Genomic DNA, 16,537 nt, shown 5'->3' with positions numbered 1-16,537 from the left:
AATAATAATAATAATAATAATAATAATAATAATAATAATAATAATAATAATAATAATAATAATAATAATAATAATAATAATTTAAATGACAATTGCCCAATTCTAATTTTGAAACTCCTAGGAACTCCAGATACTGTAGATTGTCTACATTTATTTCTCCCCTATTCCTGCCCCTGCTGGGAATAGCAAGAGAGTTTTGTCCTCATTTTCCCTTCAGGCCTATTGGTCATTCAGCTCCAGCTCTAAGAGACATGGTGGCTCAGAGGCTTAATGATGCTGGAGATGGTCTCTGCTCTGGCAGTTCGAGCCTTAGCACTGTGTGGCAGGGTGAACTCCTGTCACTTGCCTCCGTTTCTATCCCCCTAACAGTTCGAAAGCATGTTCTATGCAAGTAGACAAATAGGTACCACTTTGGTGAGGAGACAGCTGGTGCTCTGTGCAGGCAGTCAGATTCCTGATGGCTCTGAACCTTCCTGTTTGTGAGGTGGCTCTGGGAAGGGAGGGGGTCATCTTTTTCTCTGGTGCCACTCTCCTGTGGCACATCTTGGAAGTGCACAAGCATTTCCTATAAGGGGGCTGGTACCTTGGCAAGCCAAACTATTACTCTGCACTAGCACTGTGGTCTCCTGGCTACTGCAACATCACCATACAACAACAACAACAACAACAACAACAACAACAACAAGAAGAAGAAGAAGAAGAAGAAGAAGAAGAAGAAGAAGAAGAAGAAGAAGAAGAAGAAGAAGAAGAAGAAGAAGAAGAAGAAGAAGAAGAAGAGGAGGAGGAGGAGGAGGAGGAGGAGGAGGAGGAGGGGAAACAACTAGAAAAAATAACGAAATACTGCAATCTGCACATTGAAGTTGAGTGATTGTAGAGGAAGAAATCAATAGTTGTACCAAAAGTAATAGGAGCCCTTGGAGCAATACCAAAGTGTTGCATAGATACATGGAAATTTTGAACTTATCAGACCTAAATATTCTGACTTTGTAAAAAAACCCGACCTTCCTCGGAAGTGCCTATATACTCAGACGTTCCTTTAACAGCTCTTAGGTCCTTGATTAGGACTTGAACTGTTAAGTGTTTGCCAGTCCCACACTATGAATTGAATTGAAGATATATTATTATTATTATTATTATTATTATTATTATTATTATTATTATTATTATTATTATTATTATTATTACCTTCTTCTTCTTCTTCTTCTTCTTCTTCTTCTTCTTCTTCTTCTTCTTCTTCTTCTTCTTCTTCTTCTTCTTCTTCTTCTTCTTCATTATCGTTATTCACCATCAGTCAATTGCAAAAGGTACCTTTACTGGGGACAGCTTCCATCCTGCGACGATAGGTAGATAGGTAGACAAATATGCCAAATACAGTCTGAACATCTGGCTGACTGTGCGATGATTAATAATAATAATAATAATAATAATAATAATAATAATAATAATAATAATAATAATAGCAGCAGCCCCAGCTCTTTCTTATTTCCTTAGCTTATGAACAGAAGAACATTGAAATGCATCACCTATTGCTTACCTCCGGGATTTTTTTTTAAAAAATTCACTTTTACCAATAGCCATGGTATTTTTCTAACGTTTTTCCATGCAAATATTAACCAGGTCAGACCTTGCTTACATTTTTCAAAGTAAATTTTTCAAGATAAAATACCACTTTATAACACCTTGGTATACTGGAATACTGCATCCACTTTTGGTCATCACAATGTAAAAAAGATGTTGAGACTCTAGACAGAGTGCAAAGAAGAGCAACAAAGATGATTAGGGGACTGGAGGCTAAAACATATAAGGAACGGTTGCTGGAATTGGGTATGTCTAGTTTAACGAAGTGAAGGATGAGGGGGGACATGATAACAGTGTTCCAATATCTCAGGGGCTGCCACAAAGAAGAGGGAGTCAAACTATTCTCCAAAGCAGCTGAAGGCAAGACAAGAAGCAATGGATGGAAACTAATCAAAGACAGAAGCAACCTAGAACTAAGGAGAAACTTCCTGACAGTTAGAACTTAATCAGTGTGACTGCTCCAACACTGGAAGTTTTTAAGAAGAGACTGGACAGCCATTTGTCTGAAATGGTATAGGGTTTCCTGCCTGTGCTGGGGGTTGGAGTAGATGACCTCCAAGGTCCCTTCCAACTCGATGGTGATGATGATGATGTCAGTGTGAACTGGCTGCTACCTCAAGAGAGGGGGCATAAAGGTATGAACTCCTAGATTTACCTAACTGCATTACTACAGCCAAAGGTGTTACATACAAGTCCTGATGTGATTTTTAACTTTCTGTGCTTAGCCAGGAATCAAGAGGATAATCTGCAACTATTAAGTGAGTAATTTCATATTCATCTTATTTTCCTCTGCAGGGAGACAGTTCCTTTGTGGTGATGACTAACTTTATTATCACCCATGGGCAGAAACAGGAAACATGTCCAGGGGTATGTAGCTTGATATTGTCACTGCATATATTTTAGTTTATTTGTGTTCTGTAGGATGCCATAGAGATAACCTCAGAAAAAGAATGTAAAGTTAGCAAAATTTGTATGAAGCCAGAGAAGACAATGTGAGGAAGAGACTGAAGGTTGCCCTGCCTTGACTTTCTGTAGCATAAAAAAGATGAAAGGAAATGTTATCAAGCTTTTAAGATGCTATTATTGTAAATCGTAAATCCTTATAGTAGAGTTTCAGTATGCCTTGCAGAGTCTGTTTTCTGATTTAGTTTACCTCAAATCTTGAAAGCCTGACATTTCCCCTTCTCCCTCTCTTACATCGATGAAAGTCAAACATATTAAGTTTGTTCTTACGCTATCTGCTCTCCCCAGATTTAATTCATAACTTGCTAATGATATTTGCATTATTTCTCCAAGATCATCGCTGCAATTTTCTACTGCACATTCTCACTGGGGAAATGATAGCAAAATTCTTAAAATACATCTGAGAATTGCAGATGCAAAATATCTGAGGAGGTACCATAGTGGGGAAAGCTGGTAAACAATCAAAATTGTTTGAAGAACACCGTCTTCACCAAACAGCACCATCCTGTATATAAGATAGAAGTAACGAGAACCTCAGATTGACTTTCATACAAAGTGTAGAGTCCCCAAGATTTTCAGGAGTGTCTCTCTGTCATTCATACCACACTTACACACACATTTAAATAGGAAGTGGGGGATAATTCCACCCCCCAAAAAATTAATGAGAACTGAGCGTGCTTTTGTGCATCCAAAATACTTGGAAAGCAGAAAAAAACCCAAAGGATAGAAGGAAAAATATAATTTGTTGGAAAACGACAGGATTAGTTGACACGAATATTGAACAGAAGGGTTTCACATGTTCTCAAAGGTCCTACTTGTTTCTATATCTATTTGGATAGTCTCTCACATTCCCTATGTGTTGACATTTGTGGTTAATATCTAGTTAAATATTTGCTGCAGTGAATGGCAGAAGTAATCATGCTGTGGGGATTCCTTCCTCTTTTTTAAAGAAAGATCCATAACCTGAAGACACTACCATGGAAGAAGAATGCCAAGGTGCTCACAGAAACCTCTCTTGATATTCCCTCATACTCCATCATCTCACTCTTTTTCTGAAAACAGAAAGGCTGCAAAACACATTCCCTTCAATATAATTGGTATTTCCAAAATATATATCTAAATGCCACTGACTCTCACCCCCCCAACTCCTAATGAGTTTCACAAACTTGCTTAGTAATAACAATGGCAACTACCATCCAACAGTTTGTCTGAAAGACCCATCCAAAAAAAGAACAAGAATAATGTAATGTAATGGTGTATGGGAAAGAACCTGGGAGACAGAGCAGAGACATTGCCAAAGGAACCTTCAGATAAGAAGCAGCGTAGCCTTTAGTTGGATAGTGGGCAAGGCAAGAAGCTCAGAAGAGACCTTCCCTAGTTTCTCAGACTGTAAAAGGGAAGGAGAATGTACTTTCAGACTTGCAAGATTCTATCAATGCAGCTTTACAATTAAGTAGCATTAGCTCATATGGTTATGGTTATGGAACCCCATAGCATCCTGCAAGAAGGGTGACTAAAGAAGAATGCAAGTTGAATTCTTTGTAAGTGATGATGTTCCCATAGCAGCCATTTTGTGAATGGGCAACCGTCTCCCGACCAGCCATGTTGCAATTGTACACCAACATGCCCACCAACCAAAAAAGATTCTATAGCTAACCCCTCGCTTAACTATACTAAACTCATGGAGTTTTTGTTTATTCGGTGATATATTTTAAAAGTTCAGCTTTCTATCATTTGCATAACTGAGTCTCTGTAGTCACACATTTTTAAAATAGAATGTTAAATGTTGTCTTACTGGGCAATGAGGTCTAGCAAGACTGTTAGGAGGGCTTGCAGTCACCCTGTCCTTTCCTTATTGAGTTGCTTCCATTTTTCTCCTCTTTGCAGCATCCTGAGAGTGAGAAGTGTAACAATGACAGTAACTGTAATAAAGGACAGTTTCTTCGCCGAGGTCAAGGTGAGAAAGAAAACTAGTTTAAGCTCTAGATACACAGCAAACTTAATCAGGTCAAATGTAGCCCAATGATTTTCTCATGGTCTCTTATCTGAGTACAGGTAGTCCTCGACTTACAAGAATTCATGTAGTGATCATTCAAAGTTGCAATGGCACTGAAAAACATGACTTATGACTGTTTTTCACATTTATGACCATTGCAGCACTCCCATGGTCACGTAATGAAGATTCAGACACTTGGCAACTGACTCATATTTACCGCAGTGTCCCGGGGTCATGTGGACCTTCTGACAAGCAAAGTCAATGGGGGAGCCAGATTCACTTAACAAATATGTTATTAACTTAACTGCTGCAGTGATTTACTTAACAATTGCGGGAAGAAAGGTTGTAAAATGGGGCAAAACCCATTTAACAAATGTCTCATTCAGCAACAGAAATTTTGGTCCCAATTGTAGTTGTTACTTGAAGGCTATCTTTTGCATCACACACTAAAAGCTTGGTTTCTGTTAACCTTGATTTGATTGTTTTTATGATTTAATGTGTCCTATGAACTCATATGATAGTATTAGTTTATAATTCAATGTATTGTGTGAACGCAATGCCATTATACTGTATATATTCGATAAAGAAAGTCACTTCCTTGTTTATGTTACTTGTCATGTGATTTATTAGACATACTTAAAAAAAAAAGTTTAAAAGAATTTTCCTGGCATGTTTATAGTCCAATATCCTGTTTTCCATAATGACTGATGGGAAACCCACATACAGCTTATACATTGACTATGAACTGACATGAGATTTTTTCTTTAATTTCTCATTTTTGAAAATATGCCTGTTTTGGTTCTTCCACTATTTCATTTTGTGAATAAAGTTTTAAGATTAGATTTGTAGACAAAGTTTTGCCATTTCCTTAATGCAACATATTTTTCATGAGGATATGCATGTTATATATATTCCCTAATGCTACTGTTTAAACTGTTGACACACTGCATTGCCAAATACAGAGAACCATGAAATTTGAACATACCTAAGCTTCCCATTTGAATATTGATTCAAAAATCCTAAATTACAGTGCATTTAACATTTAACAGGTGTAAAAAAAGAGCGACTAAGAGGGGAAAAATGAGGACAGATAACAATCAATGGCCTTGTGATGCTGACAAATTGTTTTCCAGGAGCTGGGGAGAGGAAGGAAATTGGGGTTAAGGTTTTGAACAGAACCATTTATATTGCAACATTTTGAGGCTCTTCCTCTATTATTGTTTCATTGCTTGTTGCTGTTAATATAAATGCAATAGAGCAGCTTTCTCAATCTTGGCAACTTTAAGCTGTGTGGACTTCAACTCCCAGAATTCCCCAGCCAGCATGTCCACATAGCTTAAAATTGACATGGTTAAGAAACACTGGCATAGAGGGGTAAGAAAAGTTAGCAATACAGGTAGTCCTCGATTTACAACACAAGTCTCCGAAAAAGAGACTTATGGCAGGGGCATCAAACTGCCAGCCCGCGGGCCAGATGCGTCATGTCGAAACCGCACCCACCCCATTGCCGGCAATGGAAAAAAGAGACGATACGTCGCAACACGTCACGTGACATTGCGAGTTTGACACCCCTGACCTATGGATTCGAAGTTCAAACATCTGTCCTCACCTGCATCACAGTCACATGAGTGGATTTTGGGTACTCAGCAACCAGTCTGCATTTATAGTTATTTGCAGTGCCCCGTGGTCACGTGGCCACAATTTACGTTTCTGCTAGAAACCGGTATTTACTTCCTGTTTGCAGCAAAACTACCCCATAGCAAATAATGGATTCACAACATCCATGTTTTTTTTTCTGAATGATCCTGGCATTTGCTTTACCACTGCCACAAAAATTGAGTCCCATAAAATTGAGTCCTATTACCATCACAACTTACAATCATAATGGCGGAGCTCTGCTATGTTTGTAACTTGAGGACTACCTGTATAAGAATATAATTATGTGGACACATACAGAGAGCATTTAATGATGATAGATTAAATTAATAAGTTCTAAATTCTGCATGAGGACAAACAATAATATTAACATTCCAAAAGAGTTAGGTTTTCAATTTTAAATTGAAAAAAAAAACATATTGCCCAAAATGAAAATAAGAATACTAATCTCCTTGGGGAAAGATTTTCTTAAATGCGATTTTCTTAAAAAATGAAAAAGGGTCAAAATGACATCAATTAGAAACAGTTTATAAGTTAAATCTGGTGATGATCATCAACTGGAAACTCAACTAGGCTCATACAATATGCTAAAGATTAAATCTGAATAATTATGTGTTCCCATAGCATGCAATAGCCAAAGAGATAAACCTATTAATTGGATTTCCGTAACACAGAATCACAGAATAGGAAGGGACCTTCGATGTTAGCTATTCAATGTTCTGCTCAGTGTAGGATCTACTGCAGCGTCTCTTCACCAAATGATCATCCAGCCTCTAAACATCTTCAATCACTAACTGACCTATCATATAGTCCTGAAGTTCTTCCTGTCACCTCTAGCCTGAACTTCTTCCCTTGTAGTTTTAATTCCTTGTTTCTGATCTGGCTCTCTGCACTCCCTCTTCTCCACAATGTCCCTTCAGATATTTGAAGAGATTGCTGTTATATCTTCCCTCAGTGGTCTAAGGCTAAGTATACCATAAATCCTTTATCTGTTCTTGATGGAATCTGATTTCCAGACCCTTCACCATCCTAGCAGCCATCTTCTAAATTTACTCCAGTTTATTACAGTAATTTTATTTTTGAATGCTGGTCCTGAGAATTGGACATATCATCCCAGATGGAGAAAGTAGAGAAGAATTATTACACCCTGAACTGCACAATTGTTAGCTTTGATTGTGTTATGTTGTATCTTGAGTTTAAGAAGCAATAACACAGAGAGAGGAGTAATACAGGGTGGTCTTTAGTTCAAAGGCTCTATTTGGTTCATGATGGTATCTAGGGTGATGTTCATTCACATTTTGACTATACTTTCCTCAGGAATCATGACTGGGAAGTGTGTGAATTTTACCCGTACACAGAAGTCCTGTGAGATATTTGGCTGGTGCCCTGTTGAAATTGATGACAACATTCCCAAGTAAGAAATGGCGGGGGGGGGGGGGACAGGGGTTTCTGTTCATAATGATGCTAAATCTCAAGAAGGAAGAATTAGTCTTCTATGGATGCCAGTATTTCCATGTATTTTCACACCTACGCATCAATATTTATGTCTTACAGTCCACCGTTGCTTCTGGAAGCTGGAAAGTTTACCTTGTTTATAAAAAACAGCATTACTTTCCCCAGGTTTGGGGTTTCCAGGTAAATCAAGGATTCTTGTAACTATAAGCTACAGCCCTTTTGTGAGGGTGGATTTTATTATATTTGGTGATTTATCCATCCATCCATTCAAAACATTTACAGGTGTCCTTTATTTATTTATTGTATTTCGATTCTGTCCATCTCACTTGCGTGACTCTGGGTGGTTTACAAATAGAACCATAAGATCATATAAAAGCCATAGTTAAAACAAAGTAAAAAAAATGGAATTAAAACAAAATTAAAAAGAACAAATGAGAAAGTTAAAAGGCAGAGTGCTGTCAACCTCCAGGATTGGTTAAGCAGACTTTTAGAGTATTGTATATCTTTTAAAATTTGTCTTACTGAAGAACTGAGATGGCTTACTTCTCGGCTACAAATATTGCCTTATGATATTTTTAATACACCTATTATTATAATCATTATTCAGATCTTTATATTTTCCCTATCTGGTTCATACTGAGATGCTTAAGAGATGTAACATAATTTGAATGTAGTTATACTGTGAGCTAAGAACAATGAAACAAGTTGAGATGATGGTTTGCTTTCCTCTAACACAGACGCAATCTTGTTGAGCAAGTTACTGAACACTATCTGAAGAAATGTGTTTATCACAAAGACAAGGATCCACTGTGCCCTGTGTTTAAACTTGGACATATGGTGGAAGAATCTGGACAGAATTTTTCTCAACTTGCTTTTAAGGTGAGGCTGTTCTGAATGGTCAGAGACACAAAAAGTTGACAGACCATAGGCCGAGCCCACAGGATCCAATAGAAGCCACAATGATCTCACATGCTTGGCATGAATTATATTATTAAAATGGCATAAATTATATTATTTGCACAATGACATGATGTACATGACATCGCTTTCTTCTTTGCAACCCTCCCCACCGCAGAAGCAATCTGATTTGCGTAACTTTCCTCCATCATACCTCAGTGTGCCTTTTCAAGAGGCAACTGAATTTCCTTTGCTTTTCCTTGAAGACCTTTTGCTTCTCATCCAAGAAGCTTCTTCAGTTCACTAAAGAAGCTTTTTGGAAGAGAAGCGAAACATCTTCAAGGAAAAACAAAGTCCAGTTTCTTCTTGAAAAAGTACCTTTGGGACAGCCATGGCCTGGATGACTAAGAATCTTCATAGACACATACCCTTCATGATTCACAAGACAGTTTGTCACCCATAAAAGAAGAGGAATTTCAGGGGCAAAAAACTATGATAGAAGGTTATATGTTTACTTAAAAGCAAAAGGCCTTAAAGCTTAGTGTCAACTGGTCCACTGTAAAAGTACTGTTGCCCCCTTTATGCAGCAATTTTGCTTCACCAGTCAGTCAGTGTCATTTCCTTGTGATCTCTGTAGAGTGTGAACAATTTGGCATCTAATGGCCACTTTAGGCTGCTCCTCTCCATTTTGGCTCCTCAGTGGTATAAGATTTAGCCTCTAGACCACGGCTCCCCAACCACCAGTACCGGGCCACGGCATGCCAGCAACCAGTCCACATAAACAAGCAAAGCCCCATCCGTGGGATGCAGGCAGCACACAAAACAACGCCCCTTCCGGTCCATGGAAAAACCTCTCTCCACGTAACCGGTCCCTGGTGCCCAAAAGGTTGGGGACCTCTGCTCTAGAACCCTTATCACCTTTGTTGCTCTTCTCTGCACACTTTCCAGGGTCTCAACATCTTTTTTGCATCATGGGGACCAAAACTGGACACTTGCTGCTTCATTGCATAGTTTTCTCTATACCTATCAGCCATTGTTCAGGTTGTTTTTGAACATAGGTTTAGTATTCTTCCAGCATAGTGCTAAACGTGTACCCCAAAGTACTATGATAATCAGTTTTGTTTTGGTGTGATGTCTAAAAGATCTAGAATGACAGAGTAGCATTAAACCCTTATACCAGTGATGGCGAACCTTTTAGAGACCGAGTGCCCAAACTGCAACCCGAAACCCACTTATTTATCACAAAGTGCCAGGGCTACATCAGCATTGTGGTGCCCTCAGGGGGGGCATGGGGGCATGGCCCATTGGGTGGGCATGGCTGCAGTGGTCACGGCAGACTGGGTGAGTGTGGCCGGGGCCAGGGTGGCGGGGACCAGTCCCTCGCCATCTCCGGGGCATCCCTGGGGGGCCAACGCCGCTTGCTCGCTCTCTTCCTGCCCTGTCGCTTCTAAATGCCATGTGCTTGCTACTATGGCGAACTCTGCTGGGGCAACGGCGCGCATGCCCACAGAGACGGCTCTGAGTGCCACCTCTGGCACGCGTGCCATAGGTTTGCCACCACTGCCTTATACCGTTAAATGTATATATAAAAAACTCCTATGCCACATTATAATACGTTTTGACAGATGGTTAAACTTGCTATTTATCAAAACTCCCTTCTTATGAAGCTGTAGCCCCTTCTCGGAAAATGATTGGATATTTTTCCACTAGTTGGTTGATTCATGGGCCAACAAATCTAGGGGAATAGACCAATATCTCTCTCTAAATGGTCTCTGTGCAATGAAAATAAGATACTTGTTAGTATCATGCCAATGGCAGGACAAGGATCACCAGAAGGGGCATCAAATTTTATACCACAGCAAAGTGCAAACAAGCACTTTAACTCAAGTGTGGGGAACAGTTCTAAGCTCTCCTTCTGTCCCTATAGATCTTCCTACATACTTTAGGCACCCAGCTTAGGTGTCAAGCAGTATTTTCTCAGCACCTCATTTCAGAAAGTCAGAGGCCATCTCTATATCCTGTGCTGACAAATTCCATAGGTTAACACAATGTCATGTGAAAATATCTCTCCCGCCCTCCAAGTTGAATTTCCCACTCTCTAGCTTTTATTGCTAGCTTTTATTATGAGAGCAGGAGAAAACATCTATTCGCCTTTGCAACATCATGCTTTGCTGTATTTATTTGTAGACTTAAATGCTGTCCATTTTAGTCTATGATTCTTGCATACCACTTTGCCTTTATATTCCTTCTAATATATGTAGCCATGCCATTGCTGCTGAGGTAGGTGGCTCCAACAGGTTATAGCCATGAATTTTGCTTCTTCTGAGTTGCTGTTCTTTGTTTTCTATGTGCTTTTCTTGAAAAATGGCCATATCTATATTACTTTCCAATAAATATTTGGAAATATATTGGATCCTGGGTCTGCTGAGCCCTGCAACATTGATGTGGCACATTCAAATAATATTCCTGATCTCTCTTGCCATTTGGCCTGAAAAGAACTAGAAAATGGCCTAGACATTGGTATTTGAACATAGATCTTTGTAACATTTATATTTTATTGTGGTTTACTAATCTAGGTGAAATGTTGATATAAATTCCTAGTCTATGTATGATATGCCATACACTAAATAAATAAACCTGTTTCCCTTTTTGTGTCCAGCTGGAGTACAGAAAATAATAATAATAATAATAATAATAATAATAATAATAATAATAATAATAATAATAATAATGATGATGATGATGATGATGATGATGATGATGATGATGATGATGATGATGATGATGATGATGATGATGATGATGATGATGATCAGGAAACCCTATACCATTTCAGACAAATGGCTGTCCAGTCTCTTCTTAAAAACTTCCAGTGTTGGAGCATTCACAGCTTCTGGAGATAGGTTGTTCCACTAGTTAATTGTTCTGTCAGGAAATTTCTCCTTAGTTCTAGGTTGCTTCTCTCGCTGGTTGTTTTCCATAGAGAGAAGCAACCTAGAAGCAACTCTTAGTACAGCTTAAAACTAAGTGGGATTATACTTGATTAGTATTTGGAACAGACTGCCAGAAAATAACAGGGCTTAAAGCTGGATTGAGAAGTTGAAAGAAATGTTCTGAAAGTTGCCAAGAAAAATTCAGGGACAAATCCAGGAAGTCACCAGGAATTGAGGAGTTAGGGAGATGAGGTCACGCTAAATGAAATTTCAACTTCACCTTCTATTATATGCTTTTTTCTCTAAATAGCCTCAAATATTCTAATCAATTTATGAACAAAACCTACTGTGATATTTTTAAAAAGTGCTGTTTCTGTTTGGACAGGGAGGCACTGTTGGAATCACCATAAACTGGGACTGTGACCTTGATTGGCCTCAGAAATACTGTGTACCTGTTTACAAGTTCCATAGGCTTTACAATGAAGACAGTAACATCTCGCCAGGCTATAATTTCAGGTATGGATTGACTTTCGTGGTTGTTTCATTTAGTGCACCACATTTCAGCTATTATGTAAACCAGTTTGTGCCTTATACAACTCAGGAGAACAACCGAGGAAAGAAATATCAGGGAATCGAAGTCAAAAGTCAATAGCCAGGAAGCCCAATGGAAATTTAGGATTAACCTGAAAGCTTTCCTAGTTCAGCATACGAACTGAGTACTTCAGAGTATAAGGACACGTCATTGTCTAGAAAACCCAAACTAGTAACATGGAGAAACAGCACACAAAGCAATGGATTGTTGAGATAAGGTGTGATCTCTATTTACAGTCTCTGGATGTTTGCTTTAATAAATAAGTCATTGTAATGAATGTCAGCTTATATTCCCCATACTTAGATGTTTGCCAGGTAGGTTTAGAAGTGGAAATTCTGTTCCAGCTCAATAACTATAGTAGACCAACACCATCTTGTGGATTGCTGAGAACACTGCATGCATGTTTGGTTACACTGGGTTTCATACAGAAAAGTGGTTCTCAATGTGTGGGTCTAGGGATCCTTAAGACCCTTTCAGGTTTGTACAGAATTAAATAATGTTTTAAAATGTTTTAATTAGTAATGTCATCAATATTAATAGATATAACCCAGATAACTACAGCTTTTTAGGGTCCTCTATCATTTTTAAAAATGTAAAGGGGTTCTGAGACTGAAATGTTTGTGAATCGCTGAGATAGTACATCTTCTAGGATTTTTTTTGTTAATAAATTTTGATTTTGATTATATCTTGTGAGATTGTTCTAGTCTCCATCTCCACTCCACCAAAAAAAAATAATGATTGGGCTGGTTAAAGAGCAATCCTGCCATTACAATAATATTGACAACTAGACAACCCATGATGGGTTGGATCATTGTTTCAGAGACATTTCCCTACCTAAATAGAGAAACTAAATGACCAAGGGCAAAAAAAGCATTGGGAGCAGAAATTTCCAACTTTCTATTGGTTTGACTGTGGTTGACTACTCTCTGGCAGCCAATGGTGGGATTGGTCTACCCAGCCTCCAAAGGGCTAGGGCAGGATCACCAGTGGCTGAAAGAGGAGACCCTAGCCCTAATCCCAATGTTCAGTCAGTTCTTAATGAAAGAACTGAACGATTCCCAAAGTATCTGTTTTCTGTGATTCTGTGATTTTATCATTTGGTTCAATGTCTTCATAGTTATCCTTGTGATATATAGCCTATAAAACTGTAATCTATTGCTGTGTGTCATCATCTGTTGCATACATGGTCCAATAATTCAGGACCAGGTGTCAATATTTAAGAAATTGTAATATAAGTTGAGATTTCAAAACCCCAAAGTATTAAAAAAACACATTTACTTTTAAAAGAGGAAGGGAGAAACTTGAAGTACAGGCAAATCCTGACCAAAATTGGTCAAAAGAATCCAGGTGATAAAGGTTCCAGGCCACAAACTGTGGAATCCAAAGTATTGGCTTTGGGCCTAAGGTGTTTAGGAGCAGTTTATAAGAATGACTGTCTATGTCCAAATGAGCCTGGCCATTCTTTTGAAGATCAGCACTACATTCTGATCCTTAGCTGATCTTTATACTGAGCAATACAGGCATTGCCTTTTTGCAGACGCTCTATTCACATGGAACACTCTCCCAAGGGTTGTAAGATAGGTCTACTTTAAAAAAAAAAAGTATTTATTGTATCTTTTAGTACCTGCTTTGAGTAAATGTCGTCTAGAAAGATAGCTCACAAATATTTTAAATTAATCAGTGCATCATTGATAATAACTGTCCTTTGTTCCAGCCAATCTCTTGCTTTCTCTGCTTTATTTTTGAAAGGTATGCCAGATATTACAGAGAAAATGGGAGAGACATGAGGATTCTGTACAAGGTGTTTGGCGTCCGATTTGATATTTTGGTGAACGGGAAGGTAGTGCTTGTTTTTATAAAATAATTCTTTCCATTGTCTTAGGCCCCTGGCTTATCTCTAATAGAACTGTCCTTCTCACAAACAAACATTATGTTGGCTTGTAATCTCAGATTACTTTATCTACATATAACAAACTGTGTCAGGCCTTTATCCAACCTATACAGCTAAGCAGACTACCTTTCCTCAAAGTCCATGGTGGCATAAATAATTCCTCTCTGTCCTGTTTTATCATGACAACAAACTGCAGACATTGATTGACTCTAAGTCACTCTTTAGTTTATTACTTGAGGAATAGCTAGGCTAATTGCTACTTTTGGTGCTTAATTAGTCAACCAAAGCTCACTTGAGGTCTCTAATTGGTAACAGCCCTAATAATAGCTACTGTATTCACATCTTCTTTTCCCAACATCTTTGAACTTTCTTTTCCCTCTATTTATCCAGGCAGGAAAATTTGATATTATTCCAACAATGACTACTATAGGTTCTGGAATTGGTATCTTTGGAGTGGTAAGTGCCTGTATTTTGTCTGTATCTGTATTTTGCTGAGATCTTAAGATTTTACTAACAGTTCATAAGATCCCTAAAACCTTTGCAACTCTCATAGAAGTCCCGTTAGAAACTTTAGCATGCAGCATTCTTGATAGTTATGTATATGTCTAAGTTTGCCCATATAACTACTGTATGCTTCTATGGAAACTGCATGGCCTGCTGGTTAACCCTATGTAGTTTTAAAGAGACTAGCATAGCTTTAAAATCTAGGTATCTCCAAGATGGCCTGCTCTGAGTAGACTCTGCCCATCTGGTGAAATGCCATACTATGGGTCCTAGTGTCAAAGGGAGGTCTTTTAATGATGATGTCTCCCTTCTAGAATAACCTCTCCCTGGATAAGGATTGCCCATCTTTAATAGGTTTTGAAGATACTTGAAAATCTGGTCTTTGGAGGTCCTTTGGAGATAGTATCACATGACCCTCGGACACTGCAACCATTGTAAATATGTGCTAGTTACCAAGCATCTGAATTTTGATCACATGACCATGGGGATGCTACAAAGGTCATAAGTGGGAGGATCGGTCATAATTCATTTTTTCAGTGGCATTGTAACTTCAAATGGTTGCTTAATGAACGGTTGTAAGTCGAGGACTACCTGTAGTTTAACTGCTCCTGTTTAACATGAATTCTGTTCCAGCTTCTAGTGATGGATCCTAAGATCTATTTCTGAAAGACCACGTGATCGTTTCCCCACTACCACCCTTCACTAGAAATCCACACTGGTGTTTTTTTGTACCCACATGCACAGTGGCCACTTACACATTGCCAAAATAAAGCAATACATCAGCAGAAGGAGACACAGCGTGAAATGTACTCAATTAACTGAAATATTGAAATACAAATTTAAGAAACATTACTGTAATTTAAAAAGAAGGAAGCATCATGGAGAAAACTGGCTGAAAGAGCTATAACTAGTCAATCTGCTGCCTAGATACCAACTGATTGTGAATGGGCAAGTGAGGACAAGCAACGTTTATTAAGGAAGTTATATTCTCCAATAGAAATCATGCATTTGTGAGCTTTCTGTCTTTATGGTGGAGGAAAGAGAAAGAAGGAATCAGGCGTGAGAAGCAGACTTTAAGAATATCGTGTTTGTAATTGAAGGGAACAGACAAAAAGGGGAAAAAACAGGCATCTCTTCATTGTTTATTGTATTCCTAATTTCCTAGTGGTCAGTGGGACAAAGGGAGCCAAGAGTTGATGTTTTTACAATTTAGATCCAACAGTATGTATCCAACAGTATCCACAGTTGTCAACAAGTCAAGATTCTTATGGAAGGTTTCAAAATTTGATAAATAAACTTGTAGTCACAGAACATTTCCAAGAGAGAGAAAGCAAATGAGTAAAGTCAGGACAGTAGTTTACAAGATTATTTCGTCTCTAAATTATCGTGGATGCCCATCTCACTTGTATTAAAAAGCAAGGATGATACCTGCCTGCCAATCAGTCATTCTCTATGAGAATGTTAGAAAATGGTGTCCAGTTCTACCTCACCGTATCTTTTAGACTATTTCAATACATTAACTTCATTGGTTTGCAGGTTTTCAATATGTTTTGTTTCTGGCAGGCCTCTGTACTTTGTGATCTGCTCCTGTTAAATTTCCTATCTGACCGGGACTACTACAAGCAGAAGAAGTTCAAATATGTAGAGCGGAATTGTATCAATTCTGTGAGTAGACATCAATCCTATTCAGCTATACACTGAAATATTGTCATTTCCTTTTTGAGAAGGACCCCAAGCACACTTTAAAATGGAAGTCAGAACTGAGAAGATTCACCTGTCCAGTGACATCCTTTCTCATGTTCTGGATTTCTAATCAGATTGGCCATGGGATCCTCATGGGAAGAAATTGTTGTAGAGACTTTCTTTTGTGGGGTAATATAATAATAATAATAATAATTTAATTTATATACCGCCCTTCTCCCGTAGGACTCAGGGCGGTGCACAGCATATTAAAACAGATACAAACAAAATACATCAAAAAACAAAAAAACCCCATAAAACCAAATTAAAAGCCAAATATTGGAAGCTGTGTGTCAATTAAAATTTTCTTAAAATCATCCCTACCTAAAATC

At 38.3% G+C, this 16,537-nt stretch overlaps 1 protein-coding gene across 1 annotated transcript in view; it reads left to right on the top strand.

The window, feature by feature from the left end:
* Positions 1-16,537, top strand: part of P2RX1 (purinergic receptor P2X 1) — a 34,550-nt gene that overhangs the window by 15,583 nt on the left and 2,430 nt on the right. Inside the window, exons 3-11 of the mRNA XM_015820887.1 lie at positions 2,374-2,445; positions 4,429-4,498; positions 7,511-7,607; positions 7,748-7,828; positions 8,386-8,527; positions 11,864-11,994; positions 13,820-13,910; positions 14,352-14,417; positions 16,029-16,130. Of these exons, the coding sequence (XP_015676373.1) occupies positions 2,374-2,445; positions 4,429-4,498; positions 7,511-7,607; positions 7,748-7,828; positions 8,386-8,527; positions 11,864-11,994; positions 13,820-13,910; positions 14,352-14,417; positions 16,029-16,130 (852 nt within the window). The remainder of the gene's footprint in view (positions 1-2,373; positions 2,446-4,428; positions 4,499-7,510; positions 7,608-7,747; positions 7,829-8,385; positions 8,528-11,863; positions 11,995-13,819; positions 13,911-14,351; positions 14,418-16,028; positions 16,131-16,537) is intronic.

This window comes from Protobothrops mucrosquamatus, unplaced genomic scaffold (genome assembly GCF_001527695.2).
Source record: "Protobothrops mucrosquamatus isolate PMUCROS unplaced genomic scaffold, P.Mucros_1.0 scaffold1200, whole genome shotgun sequence".
In the NCBI taxonomy this organism is placed as follows: Eukaryota; Metazoa; Chordata; class Lepidosauria; order Squamata; family Viperidae; genus Protobothrops; species Protobothrops mucrosquamatus.
Note: the sequence above shows the minus strand (reverse complement) of the source record. Positions and strands in the feature narration are given on the sequence as shown.